A 23,508-nucleotide genomic window follows, 5' to 3' on the forward strand; every position below is an offset into this window, starting at 1 on the left:
GATATCTAATCTTTGCTCCAAGTTACACGCTGATCTATAAATCAGCCCCGCTCCTATCACGTACGAAATGAAATCAATGCACAGTTCTGTGGAATAATCCTTCTTTATTTACGATTGCTCAGCATAGCGTCTTATCACCTCCATGGCCATGGCACGCACTCCCACCCAACTCTCGGTGACTATGCCCTCTATATGTGACACCCACGGATCGAAGCCCGTCCAACCGCCAGCGGGTAATTCCATGGTCATGGCCACTTTCGCATTCGCCACGCCCACAGCGTAGTCTGTTGAGTCTCCGGAGGTGGCATACATCAGGTAATAGCCGCTGCCATAGCTGTAGATACCATTGGTGGCATGCACAATGGCCATGGCACCCGCATCAGCCACCTCGAGCATATCATAGTAATTAGCAGGAAAGTCGCTGCAAAAAAAATAGAGCAACCGTTAAAAAAAGTTAAGAATAATAAAACGCCTGTGTGTGATATACGAGTTATTGTTCTTTATAATAATTTAAATATTAATCATATAAACTATGAATTTACTGACGTGCAATTATTATTTAACTTATTTAAGTAATCCTTTAGTATTTTAATTTCGTGTTTTTACACATGATATTTATACTACTGAAATCCTTTATCCCTTACCGTCAGTTTCTCAATGTCTATTAAATGAAATATTTCATTCCTGGGACAGAAAATCAGTTCGGGGTTTCAACGCTCCGTTATTATAACTTGTAACTTTAACCATTAACTTTAAATTTTGTTATTATCTTTTTCAATTTTAAAAGAAGTATTATCAATGAAAATTGCAGCAGAGGATTAATCATGTCCAAAATCTAAACTTATGCTAGTCTGAGTACTACCGAAGTATTTTCACTAAATGTGAGGTTCTTGCTCGTATAGACTCGAAGTGTTAGATGTTAATTCATATTGAATACTGATTCAGAATTTCTGGGTTTTATAGAGTCTCTCCAAATCTAATATCCATAAATAAAACGTTTTTCTCATTTTGGAAGAAGTATGCTATTTTTTCACTTTCTGACTTACCTAGTATGTCCCCAGGGCAGCAGCAAGTAGTTGCCATAGGAGTGCAGTGAGAGATAAAAGTGCAAGCGATCGCTGTAATGCAGCAGCACATCGCGCACCACCTGTGATTCGGGCTGATCAAACGCGTACTCCCTGCGATAGATTTCCTCTGCAGGATCCGCCGAAGAGCCATCATCCTGTCCCCACATGTATCCAAAGTTGCGATTCAGATCGGTGCCAATGTTCTCGGGATCCCAAGTAGGTTTGCGTGATTTGCGCCAATAACGTGAATCCGTGTGAGTAAACTCATAACCATCTGCGTTCACTACTGGCATAATAACCCAATCGTAATCTTTGAGTACCTCTGCATGTTCCTCGGGCTTAGTCAACAACTCCTCAATGATATACAAAGCGAGAGAGGGCGCAATCCATTCTCTGGCATGCATTGCAGCATCTATGAAGATCACAGGTTTATTTATTCGTCCATCGCCATTGTTGATAGTTAGCAACTTGAGCGGACGCCGCTCGTAGCTCCAGCCAAACGTTTTGAGCAACGCACGCTGTGGATAACGTTGTGGCAAACTATCGAGATACTCATTGATCTCGGCGTGTGTATAAAATGCGCCCATCACATCGATTTGTGGCAACTGCAAACGCAACTTGCTGCGTTGATTCTCCTCTCGCTGTGCTTGCAGCACCACGGAGATGTCATCCAAGATAAGTTGATATTCCACTTGATGCTGCTGTAACAGCGTCAACAAGCTTCCGGCTTGTGTGGACGACACCAGCACACGCAATCCGGTCTCATTATGACTGCGACGTGAGCCAAGAAATTCCCAATGTGGTTTCGCTTGTGCCAGTTGCTGCAACAGTTTCAGTTGTGCTTCATTGTGCGGCTGCAGCTCAAAGACCTTGTAATCCTTGTAATCCTGCCAGGCCAACAGTTCACCCGACTGCAACAGCAACAGCAGCAGCGGGAGGAACAACGATCCCAAGTGTGTATACGATGACATTGCTTGCAAAGTTGAAATAAGACTACTGCTCAAGTTGCGTTACACACGCCAAAATCGAGGCACTTATCACTTAATTGGAACTGCTGCCGACTCAGACCAGAGACGATATCAACGATATCATTATTTTATATGCTTCTGTTTATGGCTTAAGACTAATTGAAGGCAGCCAGGTAGCGATGCTTAAAACTGAACCAGTTCTTGCATTGGAAAAGAACTTGAATATCGTTTGAAAGAGTCATTAATTAGCAGATCATTAAATTGATTTATTAATGACTAGCACTGAATGAAATGTTGTCATTAAATGGGAATTTTAGCATATTTTGAAGATCAATTTACGATAATTTATACTCCATCGTGAATTAGAAACTAATTATAATGAATCATTGATATTAGTAATTAATCTTGATTTAGGATATAAATTATTATGGATCAATAAAGCTTTTTCTATTTATCTTATTATAATTAAATAGTGTTAAGTTTAAGTATAAAAATTTTAAATGATAAAAAGAAAATCAAAATGAAAGAACGACGATTTTAAATTACTGAGAATTCTTCATTAAACAATAAAAACAACTACAAATTGTTTCCCTAAACTGTTGATTTAAAGACCTAACAACGATAACACTAATTAATTCGTTTAATTAAAAGAAATAAAAAAATACGATTGTTTAAAATTAAAGCTAAGTTTCCAAAATCCAAAAATAAAGTTCGATTATTTTTTTATTTTTAATTTCCTAAACATTCTCCATCGTTTCGAAAATTAAGTATATTTACCTATTTTATTTAGTATGTTCTTTTACAATAATTAATGTAATTTTTCTAAACACGGTATAGCATATTTATATACTGTCAAAATAATTTGTTTAGGATAAAAATGAAGAATGAAAATAATTGGAATATTAGAATATGTTTAAATAATTTGTACACTAATTGATTAGGGAATTCTATATAATATTATATAATACAATTCATTTTAAATTCCCAAGAATTCCGGCATTTACCCTAAAATAAAAGAAACAACTTGTAAAGATTTTCTCAAATTTGGAACTTTAATGCCTAACAACGACGACACTAATTAGTTTAATTAACAAATATAAATTCAATTGCTTAAAGACTAAAAACACTCCCAGACAAGGAAGTCATCTTAATACAGACTAACATGCCGAATAAACTCGACAAAGCCGGCAAATGTCTCCTTGCAGACGTGAATGATATCGGAGGAGGCCACATGGAATTCCTCACCGGGTAGCTCAAGCGTATAGGACAAGGGTATGCCCAGACTGCCATAGGCAAAGTCATCCAGACTGCCAGAAGCCTCGTACAGAATGGAGGCAGAGGTGCCAATTGTATACCGAGTGCCGCGATATTTGCCGATTTGGTTGGCGGCCCTCAATGCCACCGAACGCAGCGTGCTCACAGTGGGTGGGACAGTATTTCTATATTGAGATGAAGTTGGAGATGGGAAATGAAATGCCCACAAGTGGAAAATGTTAAAAATTGGGAGATACACAGCAGTGGCAGAAAATATTTCGCTTTTAATTGCTTTTAGCAATTAATTGAAAAGTAAATTGAATTTCTTCTCGGGGGCATAAAAGCGAAACCCAACGCCCAACGCAATACACACCTCGCATAGCCATAGGGATAAAAAATGAATTTGCCGAATGAGTGCACATCCAGGCTGAGTTTCACACGATGACGATTGAATTCCAAATAGCGCACCACCGCCGATGTTTCCGGCTCCGAATTGGGCGCGGTGCCCGAATACACCTCCGAGCAGTGCTGAACGAATTGTTTTTGATAGACGAAGGTCAAAGTCAAATATACGTACATACAAATCACATTCAACAGGTTTTGCTTACGTTCTGACTAGCTCCCTGATAGTTCCAGTGGTTGCCAAAGTTGCGATTGATGTCCACGCCGTGGCACGAGATGCCGCCATAATGATGACGATTCTTGCGCCAGAAACGATCCTAAAATACAACAAAATATAACACAAACTAAAGCCAATTTATTACTCAACTACTCACCGAAGTGTGTGTGTATTCGTAGCCATCGGGATTGACCAGCGGCACCAGGAACACCTCCACATCTTGCAGCACACGCTGGAAGGCACGCAGATTGCTCAACAGCTCATAGGCCAAGTATAACACAGTCTGTGTGGTGATCCACTCCCGACCATGAGCAGCAGCTTGAATATAAGCAACACGACGAGGACGCACTCGAGAGTTCAGTGAAATCGACAGACCAGCAATGTGACGTCCCTCGTTAGAGCGTCCCAGCGATTCGTAGCGACAGAATTGAGGATAACGCGCTGCCAGTCCGCTCATGAAGTTGAGAATCTCATGATAGCGTGGATAGTGCGAGAAGAAACCGCGTGCTTGACGACGCTTGCGACTATGCGGACGCTCTGCATCACAATCTGCTCCCGGTTGGCATTCTTCAAAGTCTTCATCTTCACCATCGGTATAGGTGCTGTTGGCTTCCAGAGCTGCCATCAGTTCCATCAGTGGCTGTGTCTTGTAGTCGACTCCCAGCTGAGCCAGACGCGACTCGAATTGTGGCTTCCTTTGGGGACCCACTGTCAACACGGACATGTTCCTGGTCAGCAGCCAGAAATCCACATCGGAGTCATTGGTCTGCAGATCGACCATGTACTGAAAGATGTTCTCATCGCCATGCTGCACAGTATACTTTGTGTAGCTGTAAGTAATATAATAACAAATTTTTATTATTAAGTTAATAATGAATTTCTGATCGATTAATTATATGTGCAATTAAGTAATTTTGTTGGTAAATTCTGGAAATTTTATTAATGTATGCTTAATATTCAAATTCTTTATACGTATGCTTAATCAATTACCTACCTAATTTTGTTGTTTAATTGTGGAAATTTGATCTATGTATACTAAATATACCAATTCAATTGGACGTATGCTTAATATACTAATTCTTTGAGCGTATACCTAATATGCCAATTCGTTCCTCGAATTGACGTATACTTAATATACTGCTTCTGTTAATATACCAATTGATTGGACGTATGCTTAATATAACAATTCCATTCTTACGTATACTTAATATGTAAATCAATTAAGTGTATACTTAATATACAATATCTTTTAACGTATACTTAATATAGAAATTATTTAAACATGCACCTAATATACCAATTATTTTCAATACTTATATTTCGTATGCTTAATTTACTTATTCAATTTACGTATACTTAATACTATAATATACCTATAATAGTTCATTTAAAGTATACTTAATATACGAATTACTTTAACGCATAATTAAAATGCCAACGTAATAAACTAATACATATTTTTGACTCACAAACAATTATTAAAGCCCCTTCTCAATACCCAATAAAATAATGTGTGAAATTGAAAATGAAATTTAATTGTATTACATAATCACCATGTTTAAAAATAATTAATAATAGTAAGTTAATATGCATAACGATAACTCAAGCAATCTACAAATTTTTTCTCCCACTGTGTTAATTTCTCTATTTTCTAAATATGAAAGGCAAACTAATAAACTCAAGTTTTTTAATAAATAAAAGACAAATTAAAAAAATATATGATCGCATATCGACTTTTTTACGAACTTGAAAGCGAAACTCATAATTAATAAATTTATATACTATGTCAATTTTAAACACATAACATTAATTTGTTTTTTTGCTAATTTCAATGGGATTTAAAATAATATCTGCATGTTTTGAAGTCGCAATTAATAATGATGACCATGCCGACACACTCCTCACTTAACTTTGTTTATGTTTTCTTCTTCTCTTTATTTTTGTTGAAGATGCAAATCTTTAAGAAACTATGTAAGCTATTTTCGGCATTGATTAATATTGTTCAAGTGTGAGAAAATGTAGCGTAAAGTTACACAAGAGTAACAAGTACAAGATGAATGAGTACTCGCATTCGTATTCATACTAAATGAATGGACATGAGACTGTTTGTTGGGTAAGTGTAGAGCAAATGGATATCCAATTAATAATAACGAAAAAACCCAAAGCATTTGTAATGTGATTGCTTCACACGTTTCTGTATGTCTTAAGCTAATTGGACAACAACATTAATTTTGTGGCGCCCCAAAATGAGTTGTTGATTCACAAATTTATGCAGAACGCCTCGTTCTCGGATGTCGTCGCCCCGGCGTCAATTGGCGTTTTGCCACCTCTCGATGAATTTGTAGCCAATTTATCATTTCGAAAAATTCCACAAAAAGCAGACCACAGACAACCAACAAAATATTGAAAATCTATGCATATTCATCTTGTGCAAAGACAACGACGACGACGAAGATGTGGAGGCGGTGGCGGAGGCGAAGGCGAAGGAAATGACAAAAGCAAAGCGAGAAACGGACAGAAAACAAAGAAGAGGCTAATCACGTGTGGCAGTCGGCGGCATACAATGTTATTTAATTTAATTAAACACCCCGCCAACAGTGCTTATAAGCTTTAGATGATATCTCTCTCTCTATCTGGCTGCATGATGCAGCTAATTTTTCATTTTTTGTATTTTACGTCTTTACATAAAGCAACTGTTTACATGTGATTAGTTTGGTTTTATTATTTTAATTTCAATTTTAATTTTGAGTTTTGTGTTTGTAATTCTCGTCAAATTATAAGCAAATGAAGCTCTATTGTTGGGCGCTACATGCCAAGTGACCTTCCCCCCAAAAAAAAACATACTTGATGATGGATGCATATAAAGCATCTATTTTTGAACATTAAAACGTGTATTATGTCGAAACAACGGCGTCTACACAACAAGCCTCAGCCTCACATGGCGAATACACAAAGCATCGGAAGGAAGCAAACATTTTGCGTACTAATTAAATATCAAGTTGTTGTAGTTTTGTATTCATTTTACGTTTTCATTATGAATCAAAAACAGATGCCCACATACATCGCTCATACGCCGCATGCGCCACTGACACCGTGCAATTTGCTGACTTCTTTGACAAACATTTGCTTGGCATTTGCAATTCAAAACAGCTGCTGACATCTTCTTCAATGAAGCTGATGTTTAGCTTTATCTTATGCCAGACAGCGACGAACGTTTAGCATAAATACTAACTACAATTAATGGCAACTTCTAAGCACTGACATTGACACTCGTTAATTCTCTCTCTTTAATTGCTTTAACTGCTGTCTATAGTTAGAGCTCGTTAAAACATTACAAATTTGACTACAATGATAGTTTAGATAACTATCAAAAGCAATTGATGATTTATATAATTTTAATTTAAGCAATTACTTAATGGGTTTATAAATATACAACAAGCATAAATATTTATTAATTGTTTCGCAAGTTCGCAAATGCAAATGAACTAATGCAAACAAGTTGAACAAATATTTGTATTTTGCAGCTGTCTTGCGAATTTATTTGGCATACAAATGCAAGTTGAATACTCTACATTTATTTGAAAGTGTATTGAAATATTTAGAAGAATAAAATGAAGTATAAAATCAAAGTCTATTCTTAAAAATATTTTTATATTATTATTGCAAGTTAAATACTCCGCATTTATTCGTAAGTTTATTGAGAGATTTAAAAGAATAAAAAATAGTTTTAATAAAATCAAAGCCTATTCTTAAAACTAATTTTATTTTATTATTTTCTGAGCATCTACGATTCTTAGAAAACTCAATCAAAAAATCTTTCCACTCATTATACAAATTCTGTTGAAAGTTAAGTTAATTTGAAGCTTTAAACATAAAATTAAAGATATTCGTAGTATACACATTATTCAAATCAAAGTCTGAACATGTTTGAAGCACTCAAGGAAGCGGTTTGTGCCTGGACTTATAAATGCTATCGCTGTGCCCAGTTGTCAATTGTTTTTACCATACCATATCTCACATTTAAATGCCAAATCGACAAGCTGTGTACCTTCGATATCTGCCTCATGTACGCGAGTGTCGCACTTGGTGTTCTTACTTGCATGGAGGCTAATCAGCGACGTATCGCATAAATCTGGACAATGGTAAGTTGGAAGCTTTTAAGTTAAGTAAATGCCTAAACCAGTTTACCAACTAGTAGCAAAAAAACAGCAACGCGAAATTAATGTCTGCGAAGCGACTGATTGATGGTGTTTATATGAATTTCTGTAAATTGTAATTTAAACAACTACATTTTTTTCTTTTTTTGATAATTACCCTGCATAGCCAGCCAGATTGTTGGAACTGCTGCTGCTGCTACTGGAACTCGCCAAGCCGATGAAACAAAGCAGCAACAAGCTGCACACGATTTTATAGCACATTTTTGTTTTGTGGTTTATATGAATATCGTATCCAAAACTTCCAACAGTCTCTCTTCCTCCGATTGTCTTGCAAATTATGTATTAAAATATGCAGCTGAGCTGTGCAAAATGTTTTGCTTTTTTTAATTCACTTTTTTCGTGTTGTTTTATGTATAGTATATAAATTAATTATTATTTTGCACGTTGCACTTGAAAAATGTTATTGCATAACTCGTATACAAAACTCTGATCAACTGCATGAGTTGATTATATAGCATGAACGCAGCCCGAACTCATCCGTTTCATCTCCGTTTCGATCAAAGACTGTCGAGCTGTTTAAATCGCGGCTGAGAAAGAAGACGTTGCCAAAGCCAAAAACCCGAAAAAACAGATCCGACAGAAAAAAAAACCAACTAAATATGGTTTCAGTTCGCTTTTAGAAAAGTGAGTGTCAAGGTCAGGTGTGCCGCGGTCCAGTCCCCCGTCCAGTTTTGTATCCAACAATAAGCGATGCTGATGCCGATGCTGATGATGATGATGATGGTGGTAGCTTTAGAGCCAACAATTTTGTGGGCGATTGTAAGCACGTCACGAGATCAAATGCGGAAAGCGTCGGCACGCGTCGATTTTGATATTTATTATAGCATACGGTATAATGTAGTTAGTTGATCGCGGCATAAGTTTAGTTCTTTCCAATCAATTCTTTTTTTGCATAATTTATGCTAGTTTGCTAATTTTTCGAAGCATTTATGGTTTTTTTAATGAAGCACTTTTTTTCTGTGGTTTATTTTTTGTTGTTTTTGTTTTTGTTTTGCTTTTTCTTTCAGTTTTATAAGTAGCTTTTTTCTCGTTGAGTTGAAACTTGTTTTGGATAATTTGATCACTTTGTTATCGCTAGACACACAATTGTTGTGGTGGGTTCTTTTTTGGGTCTACATCGATTTTTGCTCTTTTCATGCGTTTTTGCATCCGCGTGTCGCGGGTCTTGAAACGATTCTGAAGCCGTTACTTGTTTATTTACTGGTTTTTATAGAGGAACTTGTATTGTTCATGTCTGTCTGTCTGTGCTTTTGCTATGGGCCAACTGTTTGAGTGTGTGCTTTGTCTTCCTAATGTCACACAATCGGACATGTTTGCGCCTTGGGGTATATGTATATCGGCTACAGATTCCTGTTCTAATGAAATCACCATTCGAAAGTCAACGAACGCCCCAAAAACAAAAACAAGACAACGGATAAACACGAATAAGATGCGCTCCATTCTAATTTTGGCCAATTCTCAGAGCACACTGAACTTTCGATATTGATGGGTGACGTGCAAGGTCAATTTGTCGAGCAAGAGCCGGAAATGTTAAGCCACAAGAAGGTACTTATGCTTCATTACAGTTAAACCGAAGATGCGAGGATCGAGTTCATTAAAACCTTAAGTGCAGATAGAAGCTGTAAATAGCCAAAAACACACACACGCACACACACCGAGTCCATGGCTAACAGAAGCCATTCACGAAAACGAAATCAACATGACACTTATCATAATCTACGTCTTTTTCGTTTTTTTTTCGTTTTTTGAGATAGATACGTATGCGTATACGTATTATTCATAATTATATCTCGAGTTAGTCTTCAACATTAGCTTTGATGCGTAATTATGACACTTGACTGTCGCTTTCGGCACTTCCGCTTGACCAACGTCGACAGCTAACGATGATGTATAAATTCATCATCATCCATTTGATCTTCGATCGTGAGATGTTTTTAGCAGACATCACGGCACTCGTTGTGCCACCAAACTATTTAATAATATCGACTTTATGTTTCCGGTGGCTATAATTTGCATTTTAAATTCTTTTATTTTTAACAATCTACCAACTCAGTTTAGATTGTGGTTCAGGCAGCTGAAAACCCCGTAAAACTTGACGTTCTAAATCATTTTAAAAGCCAGCCTAATGGGATTCTAACTCAACTACTCTCAGGGCATTCAACTTTTCCTCTTGACCGCTTGATCCGAAAAGAAATAGCCCCCAGTTTTAATAATCACATTAACTTACACATATAGTATAGATAGATCTATATCGCATAACGCTCAAGGCATCTGCTCAGCATTTGTCTTCTTTGTGCGCGCGTTGTACAATAATTAGCATATGAAAAAGCCCTCCGAGTGCTCTCGAGATCTTGTCTCTGCGACCTTAACCATTAAAATAATCTTCACGCACTCTATCTAATGTCTAGGCTTTTGTCTTTCGACTAAGTCGATTTGTAAACAGAGGCTTTATTAATGCTAAATAAGGGCAAAACCATCTTCAAATCATAAAAAAATTGACATATTATGCGTTATGGATTAGAAAACTTGAATCTTTTTGATAAATTTTGATAAGTTTAATCGTTTTTCCCATGAAAATTAATTAACAAGATATACAAAAAAGTTGGAGTATTCAAACCTAACGAAAAAAATGTTACATTGGTCTTTTTTCTTAAGTCCAAAAGAGAATTATAAACTTAACAGAAGAATGAATCTAAACGAATCAAATATACATATGATATATAACTTAAGTTTAACAAATAGTTGTATTGTTTTTTTGAAAATACAAAATAGTAATAAGTAATATATTTCCAAAGTAGCATAACTAACCATTGAAAAAAAAAATTATTAACGTCTACTAACATCTTTCCCACGCATCATAAAGCTTGTCTAACAATAGCAACTATTATTGGTGCATTGGAGCATCGAAGGTAAATGCATTTGAATGTATTATTGCATTTTATTTCAATTAATTTTTATTTAAATAAAGAGGCTATTTTTAGCTTAAAATATTTACTTTTTGTATATTTTGTGGAAAAAGTAGATTTGAATGTGTACGAATATTTACATTTTTTAATATCGTATTTTTTTAAGTCTTTAAAAAATAATCTCAAAAAATTACATGTTAAAAGAAAAGAGTGTCTATGGACTGCTAGACCTATTTTATTTTTACTCAGTTCAATTGCACAGTTTGCGTGGTGTAAATCAAGGCATGCAAATCAATTATAGTGGAGAGTAGAATCAAAGAGAAAATGTCATCAAGTTTCTTCAGTTTGAGTGCATCTATTAAAGGCAATACAACGTGTACCGCAAGAAGTAAAGTAAATGGTAAATACCTTCAATATAAGAATGAAATAGATCGTAAAAACTTATAAACAAAATCGTGAACAGCAATCAATGACGCCACAGCTGTTGATGATGCACTTGCTGTTCATCTTATCAGCAATACAGGGAATGAAGGCATACAAATACTACGCCTATGATGGTGGAAGTACACCTCATTTAATAAGTCGTCGTACTTTCAATGCACATCCAACAGTTCAACGCAGAACTATAGAGAATCAGTGCAATCAAAAAGGAGAGATTACTCATTGGATCAACCAGCAAGTTGCAAGAAATACAAAACTCACAGAATTCAATCAAAAAGTGCAAAAAATTCTGGATAACGTGAATGAAAATAACACTACGGAGAAAGCTCACTGTTGCTTCTATGAGAATAATACTATGGATAAAGTTTTTGCGGATATAACAATCCTTTCGGAGAAATATAATATTAATGGAGGAGTTGCACTGAAGTCAACTGGAGATATGGGTCAGGATTTGGATCGCATTTTAGAGAGACTTAAGCAACTTGTTGGCAAGGATATGAAAAGTTGCTGCAATCATTTATCCGCCAAGCTCAAAGAACTGAAAGCAGACTTTGTCAAGCAATTGGAAGAATTGAAACTCAAAATAAATAAGAATCCAGAAAATAAAGAAAATTTATCTAAAGATAAAGAGCTTGAGCTAAAGAATAAATTAGAAAAATTAATGGAACGAATGGAGCAGCTTGAAAAGAAACAGCTAGAAAACGAAAAAATATCTGGAAAAGGAACTTGTTGCAAAGAATTAGAACAAAAACTAAAAGAATTGCAGAGCCAAGTAGAAACTGCAAAAACTGGAAACAAAACAGCAGATCTCGATAAGGAACTACAAGATTTTCTTGATAAGCAAAAAGAGCAGGTTACTAAAATAAAAGAAATTGAAGAAGAGCTAAAGAAACGAGCAGCAAATGTGCAGAAAATATTGGAAAATTGCGAAAAGCGATGCGGAAATAAACAAACTGGAAATGAAACAAATGGAAAAACTAGCAAAGAAAATAGTGGAATTAATGATGATTCGCGAAGATTGGATACTTTGGAACAAATGATTCAAAGTCTTATAGAAAACCATAAGAAACTAAATAATATGCTTGAAAATATGACAAAATGCAAGCGTGCAGATAATTGTGAACAAAAGCGGATTAAAGATCAAGCTGAATTTCAGTCACAAATTGAAAAGGCGAAGGTTTGCTGCAAGGACATCGATAAATTGGGCCAGGACAATGAAGAACTACGACAAAACATTAAAAAGATGAATGCGAGCTACACAGAGCATTTATCGCAGCTAAACAACGAAATTAAAGAATTACAAAATGGCCTTAAAGATGCTTTGGAATCAAAGAATCCAGACAAGGACACTAATAAAGAATCGAGTAAGAATCAGGAATTTAAAAGTGAACTAGATGATATAAATAAGAAACTTGATCAATTGCAAAACACGCTCATTGATAACGAAAATAAACTAAACAATGTGCAGCAACAATCGAATTTGTTATTCAAGGAGCTAACCAACAGTTTAGAAATTCAGAAAAATGTCACCAAACAGTTCGAAAAGAGTGCAGAAAAACGTTTTGATGATCTCAATTCTAAGGGCAAAACCGAGAACCCAGTCGATCAAGCTGATCGCTTGGATCGTTTGGAAAAAGAGCAAAACAAATTAAGCGAGAATATAAACAAAACTCAGGAGCTACAGAAACGCGTAGAAGAGTTGGAGAAAAAGCTAAAAGAAGCTCTTGACGATCTTCAGGCATCTAAATCAACAGTTGATAAGTGTTCCCTGAAATGTAAACAATTGGATAACATTAACGATATGATAAAACGCATTGAAGATCTTGAAGTTAAGGTAAAAAATCATAAAAGCTCAAAAAATGGTAAATCTAATGATAAACCGAAGAAGAAACGTAAGGGATCTGCTATAGGTGGCGTCGATTTTGAATAAATGCAGTTTATCTTACAAAATTTTATTAATGTTATTAACATGTCAAATAAATCATAGTAATTAATAATTCCCACTATTATTATACATAATATAAATTTTGTTTTGATTTAATATTGTGTATTCACATTTATTTCACTACAAAATATTATACAAACATAAACCTCAATTTATTATACATGATATGGTAAAGTTTCAGGTAGTAATATTTAATTTACATTTATTTGTGCATACACAATAAAAATCAATGTCATTATTATGATGATACCTTCGATTATGAAGATCGATATGTGATGGAAATAAAAGTTTTTTATATTAAAATTGATCTGTAATATCAATTTCTTGAAAATAATTGGGAAGAATTGAGAAGAAGAATTGAGAAGAATTCCAAATAATTTTATGAATTTTTACCATTGTATTGACTGAATTAATTGAAGTTAATTGAATTGGTTAATTGAAGATTTTTAGTTTCAATAGTTACAATATTCTATATATATATATATTTTTTTTTTGAGAAGCAGTAAATATTCGTAGGACCAATTTCCGTCAAATCCATTTTAAAATCCTTGTTCTTATATAGCTAATATTCAAGTCTTTTAACGCACTTTATCCTTATCGGAATGGAACACATGTTTAAACTCTACCTTAAGTGCACCAAATATCTATAAATAACTACAGACTTGGTGGTATTTCTTTTTTAACTTTGCACATAACCAACGCTTAGTATCGCAACATAATTTCTCGTACCTCGTATTGAGGATTATACACAAAGTATATAAGCAGTACTCCTTACCCATCTTAACAACCAACGAAAAAACTTTAATAAACAAGGGAATATATTAATCGATAGAAGTCATCGCAGTACTCACCTGTTAGCCTGTTAGCCATGCCACAGAGACTGAAGGCAGTGTGTCAGTGGGTTAAATCAGACTGCATTGTCTGTTAACGGGACTGTCATATCTCTGTGTATATAATCAGCATAACTTTATGCCAAATTGTATAACAAAGTTAAATTGGCATGCCAAACAATATGCTGGCATGGCAAATTGTTTTCATATCCTTGTTGTCCTTTGTTGAGGCAGGTTGAGGCTGCCAATGCTCGTTTATGTCGTTCCAACATAATTGCTGGAATTTCGTTAATTTGTAGTCAGTTTTACTTCACCAAATATTTCGTCATCAAATTGCCACACATACACACACACACACACACATTCACCCACGCAATGAGACAAAGGACAACTGAGGAACATTTTTGCCCCAGACTTTTTATTTGGCATTCCCCGAAAAACAAAGTTTTAGCCCTTTTATTTTTGCCAACATGCTAATGACATAATGTGCATACTTCAGAAACGCCCCCTACCGACAGGAAACAGCCAACTCCGAACTGGCAACCTGTCTGGGCCTTTGCGTGTCTCTGCCATGTAACAGTAAAAAAACAGAGTTACATTTAAGTATAATATGCGCGAAATAGTTTGAATGAAATTGAAACTACCCTAACTCAAAAATCCATTATCAATTTTTGAAAATTTTTTATTTGTCAAAATAGTTTAAATTTCAGAAATAACAAAGATTATTCAAATTATAAAACTAAAGAATTGAGCTAAAAATAATGTACCGAAACTTTAATTTAATACAAGTATATTTAAAATATACTAAATGCTTTACTTTTAAAATTGTGAAAAGTAACAATGAATTAACTTTCAAAATACTAAACATGTATTGTATAATTTCCTTGGTAAAAATTAAATTAAATTCTAATATAAGTTTACTCTACAAAATAAGTTTCTTTTTAAAATAAAACACATTTTTTGCAAAACTAAAATTCATGTAAAACGCAATACATATTTTAATATACATTTACTTTAAAGAAGCTGTTTCTATTGATCATATTTTGCAAAATTAAAATTCATGTAATCTTTAAAGAGCAATAAACTATAAAATTACATATATTTATAATGAAATATTCTGATTGCAATAAATTGTTACTATCTACTCCAGCCACATAAACTGTCAAGAGACCAATATCCCACCCACAAAGTGTCCACAGGGTATTGCGACGTTTAATGTAGTTATAGTCAGACGTAAATATATGGCAGTCAGTGTGTCAGGAAGTTGACTAAAAGACCGTTAAATGAAAATCAACACGAACCTTATTCCATATAAATCAACTGGTTGCGGGCAATATTATTGTATTCCTACAGCATAGCTATAGATATAGTATGTATTTATGTGGCTGCATAGATATATGTAGATGTATGCAGATATATGTACATACATATGTATATGTTTGTCCAAGATCTACATATAACATATGTGCATGCATAGTAAACCATATTACTATAGTACACATGTCTGTGCTGACTGTTCAGACTTTTGACTCTGCGTTGACATGACGTTTGTTGGGCACCATATCATACTACACTACATATTTGAATATTGAACCTGGTTTCATTACATTTATTAATTTTCCAGAAATTTTACTTAATTTATGTTGTATTAATATTTCACTGGGAGTTCTTAAATGTATCTATTTTTCAGAAGAAATGTTATATTTAAATTATGATTAGCTGTAATATATTGTTGATTTGTAAACCGAGGCTTTATTAATGCTAAATAAGCACAAAACCATCTTGAAACATGAAAAATTTAACTAATTTACGTTTTTAATTAGAAATCTTGAAAAATTTGATTAAATGTGATACTTTATCTGAAGTAAAATTATTTGTAATCTTTTCTTATTTTTTATTTTACCCATTTAAAATTTATCTTATATGTACATACATATGTATGTAAATATTTCCAAAAAAAAGATCCAACTGGTGTTCTGATTATGATTATGATTTATTTATTATTCATTTTTTATTTATTTTTAGTTATATATTTTATAATTACATTTAATATATTTTTGAATAATATTCCAATTTGACATTTTTCAATTTTAGTTCTTAATGTAATTCTATAATAATTCTATAAAGTTTATTAATTTTAATTCAAAATAAATAGGGTACCAAAGTTATTTAAGATATAATAAGAAACTATTAACATTTTTTAAGAGTAAATATGTATAACCAATATTATTCTGCCTAATATATTCTCGTGGTTTTTTAACCTCGCAGCACAGTGTTTTTCAGAGTCAATCTGCAAACATGGTTTTCTTTGGAGCATATACTAGCTTTAAGGCTGCTATACGAGAGAGCCGAGTCCACCGAACTGAACTGTTCTATATGCTGTTTCCGGGACGGCACGCCAATGCTTCGAGCAGAGCGTACGCTTCCTTATTCCTTGGCCTGCTCCGCTCTACTCTGCTCGTACTCGTATTTGCATAGCTCGTGCCTGCGCTTTTGACTAGCTTCCCGACCCCAGTTTGGGATCTGACATTTAGCATATTTGCGTTTTGTGGCAGTTGCAGTTGTCGAGAGGGCCAAATCCAATTCCGCATTACATGCTGCCTGTTTACCAGCTAGTTGTGCTTGGCTTTGCTTTGCTTTGCTTGGCTGCCGTGCCCAACTTATTAAACGTTGTCGCTGTCCCAATTTAGCGAATGCGAACTCTTTCCAGCCCACGCCATGGATATGCTACCCCAAACCCAAATGTGCCACTTTTATTTGGGGTGAGTAGCTGCTACTGTCTGCCGCTGGCAGCGGCTCTTTTTATAATGCAATGTTGATAATATTTGGCTCGCACAATGGCAGCCAGGCCCAAAGGGCTCGCACGTCTCGCCATCGTCGAGCAGCTGCTCGAAATCGAGACCCAGGTGAGCCCAAGATATTCAAATACAATTTCAAGTAGGCAGCTTTGAGTTTGAGGAGCAACTTCTTCAAACGTTAAACAAATTCACTAAAATCTTTTTTTTGTCGCGTGCTCAAGTATTTATAAATTTTAAGTAAAATTTGCCATAATTTTGTAAAACAATTCTTCCGTTACAAATTGAAAATGCAAACCACCAAAACGAAACGTGTGAAGAAGACCAAATCACGGGTCCAGAAACTAATTGCCATCACAACGCCCAAGTTGCCAATACGTCGCCTGGTCATACCGCGTCCCGATGTGCTCCACACGTATCTGGAGTACAACCAGATCAATCAGTATCTGGAATATATAGTCAATCGCTATTCGAACTTTGTCAAACTCTATACGCTGGGCATCACACACGAGAAGCGTGAAGTGCGAGCTTTGGAGATCAACTGGATGAATCCCGACAATGTCGAGCTGCCAACCACATTGCGCATGCAGGCTGCCAAGCAGGCGGAGCTGTATAGGAGCAGCGGAGCCAAGGGTCCCATGGTGCTGCCCGGGGATAAGAATCGCAACATTATCTTCATTGAGGCGGGCACACATGCTCGGGAATGGATTACGGTCAGCACCAGTCTCAATTGCATTTACCAGCTGACGGAACGTTATACCCGAAACATTGAAGTGTTGCGCAATCTACGCTTCATCATTGTGCCCCTGGTTAATCCCGATGGATACGAGTACTCGCGCACCAAGGTGAGACACTTCAAGACTTTCACTTCCACTTCACTTTCATTTATTCCGCTTCTCCCACTTAGAATCGAAACTGGCGCAAAAATCGTCGTCCTCATAAGGGCACCAAGTTCGTCGGCACCGACTGCAATCGTAATTACGATGTGTACTGGGAGAGCGGTCCGAGCAAGACTCAACGCAACACCTATAAGGGTGAACGTCCCTTCTCCGAGCCCGAGACGCGTGCCATGCGCAACATTCTCGACAGTCTGTCGCCCAATTTGTTGTTCTTCTTATCGCTTCACTCCTACGGCCAGAGCATCATGTACCCCTGGGGCTATTGTCGTGATCCGCCCTATCACTGGCGTGAGCTGCACACGTTGGCCACCTGCGGACGCACCGCCATCAAGACATACAATGGTCGCGAGTATCGCACCGGCTCCATTAGCTGCCTGACCAAACGCACCATTGCCGGTTCAGTAGTGGACTATGTCTACGGTGTGCTGAAGGCGCCTATGGCTCTGGTCATGGAGTTGCCATCACGAGAACTGGGCTTTCAGCCGCCAGTCGAGATGATCAGCCAGATTGGACACGAGAGCTGGTTTGGCATACGCGAGATGTGCAAGAGTGCTTTCGATTTGCGGCGTCGCATCAATCGCGATGAGGAGCCCGTGGCTCCCAGACCACCGCGTGCTGCAGGCGCCGGAGACTGTGCATCGGCAGCCAACAGCAGCGGTGAGGAGAAGAAAACCACACCCAAGAAGGTGCGCATGCGAAAGCGCAGCAAACGCACCATACTCTCACAGCATGCGGATATACTCGAAATGCAGAAGCGACACAAGGCGGCGACGATGATGTTGCCACAACGACCATTGACGGCGCCAGCTTTGGTCAGACGTGCTGGGCAAGGCGATGAGCCTTCAGACACAGTTTAAGCAATTGGACGATTAGCAATTAGTGGACGATAGGATTAACTGAATGAATTAGGTGTGTATTTCTATGTGTGAACAATAAACTAATACAATTCTCAAACTTGAGCTGGGCTTTGGTCCCCAAAATTATTGTATCGCAATTGGGTATTTTTGTATTTTTCCGCAACGCGGTTTTTGTACAATTCAAAAATATAAAGGAATATGGGCGCAATGGCAATGTTCATAATAAGTGTGTGCGAGTGTAGTGTGTGTGTGTGTAATTTTTTTGATTGTTAAAACTAATTATTAAGACAACAGCTGAGATTTTCACTTGCGCTCCAGCAACGGCACACGCGGCGCAGCGTATTTCTGTCGCAGCTTCTCATAAACCTTGCGATCCTGTGATGAAGAAATAAACATTGTTAGTGACACAAACTTTGCTCATCCAAATAACCAACTGTTACCTGCTCACTAACAGATGGACGTAGCTGTCTCAGCGCTTCCTCAAAGTGCAATTTGCGCACACACAAATCATCGGTATTGGTATTATCACTGTTCAGCGCCTGACGCAGTGCAAACATGGAAGCCTGCTTCACCAAACCAGCCAAATCAGCACCAGTATAACCATCGGTTTGAGCCGCCAACTCATTGAGGTCCACATCCTCAGCCAACACTGGTCGCTTGCCATTCTACAAAATTAAATTAAATTTAAATTCAACAAACAAATTGTCAACGCTTACCTTTGTGGTAGCTTTTAGTATATCGGCGCGTTCCTGCTCCTCGGGCAGTCCCACATAGAGTATGGTATCCAGGCGACCTGGACGCAATATGGCCGGATCAATAATATCCGGTCGATTGGTAGCAGCCAGTATATAAACGCCTTTGCGTTCCTCCACACCATCCATCTCAGTCAGCAGCTGATTGACAATGCGTGTGCCGGAATTGTTGCCATCACCGCCATCTGAACGCTTGGGGCACAACGAATCGAACTCATCGAAGAAGATGACACAGGGCGCCGAATTGCGAGCACGCTGGAAGCAGGCGCGCACAGCACGCTCACTTTCGCCCACATACTGGAAACATAAGAACATTTTATATTAATAAAAGGAATGCAAGCAAGATGCCACTCAAACCATACCATATTCATCAATTCGGGACCTTTGACCGAAATGAAATTAATGCCTGCCTCGTTGGCAATTGCCTTGGCCAGCAACGTTTTTCCGCAACCAGGTGGTCCACAGAGCAGCACTCCAGACGGCGCCTCCAGACCCAAGCGTACCAACATCTCGGGATATTTAACAGGTGCCAACACAGCCAGCTTGAGCTCTTCTCGTATGTCGTGCAGCGAGCCAATATCTTCCCATGTGATGTCCGGCACCGTAATGAAACCTTCACGTTTCGCCGATGGCTGCATTACTTTAATGGCCGCAATGAAATCGTCGAGCGTCAAACAGAAATTGTTGTAGACGAACTCTTCAGGTGGATTGTCCAGAAAGTTGGTCAACTCGGCCAATGTGGGCTCATAGAACTCATCCGCAATTGGCTCAACAGTTGGCTTTTCCTTTTGCTCATTCTCTTGGCTTGGGGTTGTTGCATCATCTGCTGTCTTACTATCAACTTCCATTGGAGTTTCGCTCTCTTTGTTGGCCTCTTCACCATTTGTTTCTTTCTTTTCGCTATCTGCAGTAGCAGCTGATTCAGCTGTTTTCGTGTCTGTTGGCGTCTTCTCCTTGGCCTCATCATCTGCTTTATCGTCGCCAGGCTCATCATCGTCCAACGTCACAGTGGTCATGTTGAGCTCACTTGCAGCGTGTAATTCACGAAACTTTTGCATCGATCGACGTTTGACGGCAATTGTTGCAGCACGTGACACCAAGGCAAGCAGATCGGCGCCCACATAACCGGGCGTCAACTCAGCAACTTTATCATAGTTAAACTTGGGATCAATTGCCAGACTCTCGCACTGAATTCGCAAGATTTCCCGACGCTCTTTTCGCGACGGTATGTGTATGGCAATCTCATGATCGAATCGCCCAATGCGACGTAGACCCGGATCAAGGGTATCCGGTCGTGTGGTAGCGCCGATGACAACCACAGATTGACCAAATTCAGTGCTTTTCAGCTGATCCAAGCTGGTTATGAGCTGCGAAACAATGCGACGCTCCATGTCCTTGGCAGCCCACTGACGATTGCCGGCAATGGCATCGATTTCATCAATAAACAAGACACACGGCGAATTGTCAATGGCCAGCTCAAAGATATCACGTATACGCTCCTCCGACTCACCCGAAATGCCACCTATCAGCTCTGTGGCAGGCACCTCCAGCAAAGGCATTTTCAATTGCTACAACGGAAGAAATTGTTTAATGAACATTGAAATTTATTTCAACAGTTTTACTTACACCTGCAATGGCTCGTGCCAAATAGGTTTTCCCACAACCAGGCGGACCATGCAACAGCAGGCCGCGCGAGGGTAGCAAACCCAGTTGAAAGTAAAACTCTGGTGATTTGATATGTATAAGCATCTCGCATAGCTCCTTTAATGTGCCATCCATGCCACCAATATCACGGAAGCTCTCATTTGACCGAGTGATCTCAACTTCCTTTTTATATTTGCGTACTCGCGACGGTGCACGTTCGTTGAATTCACGCGATGTCGGTTGTCGCTGCTGGAACTGATCATATGATGAGCAGCTTGCTCCATGGGGCTCCTTACGTGAGCCAGCATCATTGTTGCCCTTAGAAGCGTTTACAGAAACTGCAACGACTTGAATAAATAAATATTATCAATCTTTATTATTAAGACTGTGACTTATCAATTTAGAAGTATTCAATTAAAATTCCTCAATTTTTTTAATATAATATGTAATAAAATATATCATGCCTATATTGAATTGAAGATTAAATTCAACAATGCAACATTACGTTAATTTGTATTCAATTTCAAGAAATAAAATGTTAAACTAAACTAGCAGTTAATTTTGAATTTCTCGGACAATCAGCTTTTCTTTTGAAGCTGCAACAGCTGATTGACAAAGTGTTGCTCAATGCTAATAGATAAATAAGCTTCGATCTTTCAGCGAACACTGCACAACACTGCAACTATATATATTGCTATGCTGCTCACACGAATATTCCCAAAGTTTGTAAGCTAGCTAATGTCATTTGCACTGTAAATATATTAAAAAATTGTTGTACTCACACTTTTTGGGATTGACAGCTGATGCGTTGGCACCGCCGCCCACTTCCTGTCGAGTGCCTGCAAATGATGCTAGAGTTAAATCGTGCTTGACTGTAGATAAGGCACAAATACATGTATATGTGTAAATGGTTTAGTTCAATTCAATTCTTTCAAGAGGATTACTCACTTTTCTTGGCATGCACATTAGCTGCCGGTGAAGCTGATTCCTCCAAGGGACGTTTTAATGCTTTTATAGTGGCAGCAATATTGACATTCGGTGGTGGACCTCCATTTGGTGGACTATTTGAGACATCATCATCATTCTCATCGCCACTGGAAATGTCAATGGGTTCATTGCTAGGTTTTGTGGCAATCGGGGGTTTCTTAGCCTGTTGATGGTTGCTACTGTATAGGCCATGCATCATGTTGCTCATGACACTGTTGTTTGCTGTTGTCGCTTGTGCTTCGTCTGATGCGTAATCGTCTTCGTCGTCGGAGCTGCTCGCTTTGTCCAAATTATAGCTGTCCGAAATGATAGAAAATGCTGCAAAATCCAATGAAAGAATATGAGTTGAAATTGCATTGATATACGCTCTATCTGTTGACAAAAAAGGGTATTTAATGCGTAGCCTTTTTTCATTCAATAATTTCATTACTAAATGGACGGCAACCACATGACAAATGCAACAGCTGCATAACTTCGGAACCGTTTGTTACAACGGTTATTCCTATTTCTTATTCTTGCGATTACGGGTATCGTGCAGTCGATCATGTTTGTTTTTCTTACTTGTTACTTTTGTTGTCGTCATGCGCACAAATGCTGCCTTTATTTACTTCCCCACATTTATTTACCTTGATGCACTAGTTGTCTGAATGGTCCAAGTTTGCGACGCGAATATTCGGGATATTTGCGCATCAACTCCTTGGTCATCTGCTTCACATCCAAATAAGTCTCGTCGATGTGCTCCTCAAGGTACTGCACAACAATAAAACAAACAAAACACCAAAATTATTATTACAGTCGTTTTATCTAAAACTAACCTTGCTTTCGCGTGTCTTTTTTTGCGTTGCAGTTCGTTGCTTGCCGGCAATTTCAGCAAACGTGCATTTCGAGACAAAAAAGAAACTGCATTCAGAAAGAAATTACCTGCTTGACACGATTGGTTATTAAATGGTCGTGCAATAGTGGTTTGTTCTTCTTCATATTCTGGGTAGATCAAATAAAATCTACAAATTCCAGCACGAGAATAAAGTTCGCGTTTTTTGCCCGCTACAAACGACGCCGACGCTAAAAGCAGCGTGACCACATGTTGAATTGCAAAATATACTAATTTACATAAGTCAACACACAATATGCAATAATACTAGAACTATTAACGGTCTCTTGAGACATTTGCAATAATTAAATGGACTTGTTTGGCTTACCTATCAATGAATTGATATAAATTGTGAAAACTTCAATTAACAGACGATTGCTTTGACATTGAAAGAATGTAAAAATATAGCATAGCTTTCAGCTATCGATTATCGATAAATTCATTTCAGTGCTGTAA

At 37.5% G+C, this 23,508-nt stretch overlaps 5 protein-coding genes and 1 long non-coding RNA gene across 9 annotated transcripts; 3 read left to right on the top strand and 3 right to left on the bottom strand.

Annotated features, from left to right (window-relative positions):
• Nucleotides 1-70: 70 nt before the first annotated feature.
• LOC132791460 (carboxypeptidase B1) lies at nucleotides 71-2,071 on the bottom strand. The gene is made up of 2 exons (XM_060800387.1): nucleotides 1,047-2,071; nucleotides 71-421 (listed from the first exon to the last, which is right to left on the bottom strand). Exons 1-2 carry the CDS (start codon nucleotides 2,036-2,038, stop codon nucleotides 109-111), a joined length of 1,305 nt encoding a protein of 434 aa, XP_060656370.1. The 5' UTR covers nucleotides 2,039-2,071; the 3' UTR covers nucleotides 71-108.
• A 1,007-nt stretch (nucleotides 2,072-3,078) lies between these two features.
• Nucleotides 3,079-8,326, bottom strand: LOC132792576 (carboxypeptidase B). The gene is made up of 5 exons (XM_060802000.1): nucleotides 8,223-8,326; nucleotides 4,066-4,738; nucleotides 3,898-4,008; nucleotides 3,663-3,817; nucleotides 3,079-3,474 (listed from the first exon to the last, which is right to left on the bottom strand). The coding sequence occupies exons 1-5, from the start codon at nucleotides 8,324-8,326 to the stop codon at nucleotides 3,183-3,185; spliced, it is 1,335 nt and encodes a 444-aa protein (XP_060657983.1). The 3' UTR covers nucleotides 3,079-3,182.
• LOC132792577 (uncharacterized) lies at nucleotides 7,693-8,456 on the top strand. Its single transcript, XR_009633025.1, has 2 exons — nucleotides 7,693-8,050; nucleotides 8,232-8,456. It is a non-coding gene; the product is annotated as an uncharacterized LOC132792577 (long non-coding RNA).
• A 2,790-nt stretch (nucleotides 8,457-11,246) lies between these two features.
• LOC132790593 (putative leucine-rich repeat-containing protein DDB_G0290503) lies at nucleotides 11,247-13,468 on the top strand. Its single transcript, XM_060799170.1, has 2 exons — nucleotides 11,247-11,431; nucleotides 11,495-13,468. The coding sequence occupies exons 1-2, from the start codon at nucleotides 11,429-11,431 to the stop codon at nucleotides 13,400-13,402; spliced, it is 1,911 nt and encodes a 636-aa protein (XP_060655153.1). The 5' UTR covers nucleotides 11,247-11,428; the 3' UTR covers nucleotides 13,403-13,468.
• Nucleotides 13,469-17,218: 3,750 nt separating this feature from the next.
• On the top strand, nucleotides 17,219-18,900 carry LOC132791245 (carboxypeptidase B1). The gene is made up of 2 exons (XM_060800090.1): nucleotides 17,219-17,887; nucleotides 17,950-18,900. The coding sequence occupies exons 1-2, from the start codon at nucleotides 17,333-17,335 to the stop codon at nucleotides 18,796-18,798; spliced, it is 1,404 nt and encodes a 467-aa protein (XP_060656073.1). The 5' UTR covers nucleotides 17,219-17,332; the 3' UTR covers nucleotides 18,799-18,900.
• A 7-nt stretch (nucleotides 18,901-18,907) lies between these two features.
• LOC132791241 (nuclear valosin-containing protein-like) lies at nucleotides 18,908-23,263 on the bottom strand. 4 transcript variants are annotated; one of them, XM_060800081.1, is made up of 9 exons: nucleotides 23,103-23,263; nucleotides 22,808-22,931; nucleotides 22,143-22,499; nucleotides 21,977-22,066; nucleotides 21,177-21,532; nucleotides 19,913-21,118; nucleotides 19,515-19,847; nucleotides 19,239-19,463; nucleotides 18,908-19,173 (listed from the first exon to the last, which is right to left on the bottom strand). In XM_060800081.1, exons 1-9 carry the CDS (start codon nucleotides 23,157-23,159, stop codon nucleotides 19,102-19,104), a joined length of 2,820 nt encoding a protein of 939 aa, XP_060656064.1. In that variant the 5' UTR covers nucleotides 23,160-23,263; the 3' UTR covers nucleotides 18,908-19,101. The 4 variants fall into 4 exon arrangements, with proteins under 4 accessions (XP_060656064.1, XP_060656063.1, XP_060656067.1 ...); XM_060800080.1 differs by having other exon boundaries at nucleotides 21,177-21,541; XM_060800084.1 differs by having other exon boundaries at nucleotides 21,977-22,033; nucleotides 23,103-23,262.
• Nucleotides 23,264-23,508: the final 245 nt, after the last annotated feature.

Source organism: Drosophila nasuta, chromosome 3, assembly GCF_023558535.2.
Source record: "Drosophila nasuta strain 15112-1781.00 chromosome 3, ASM2355853v1, whole genome shotgun sequence".
NCBI classification, from domain to species: Eukaryota; Metazoa; Arthropoda; class Insecta; order Diptera; family Drosophilidae; genus Drosophila; species Drosophila nasuta.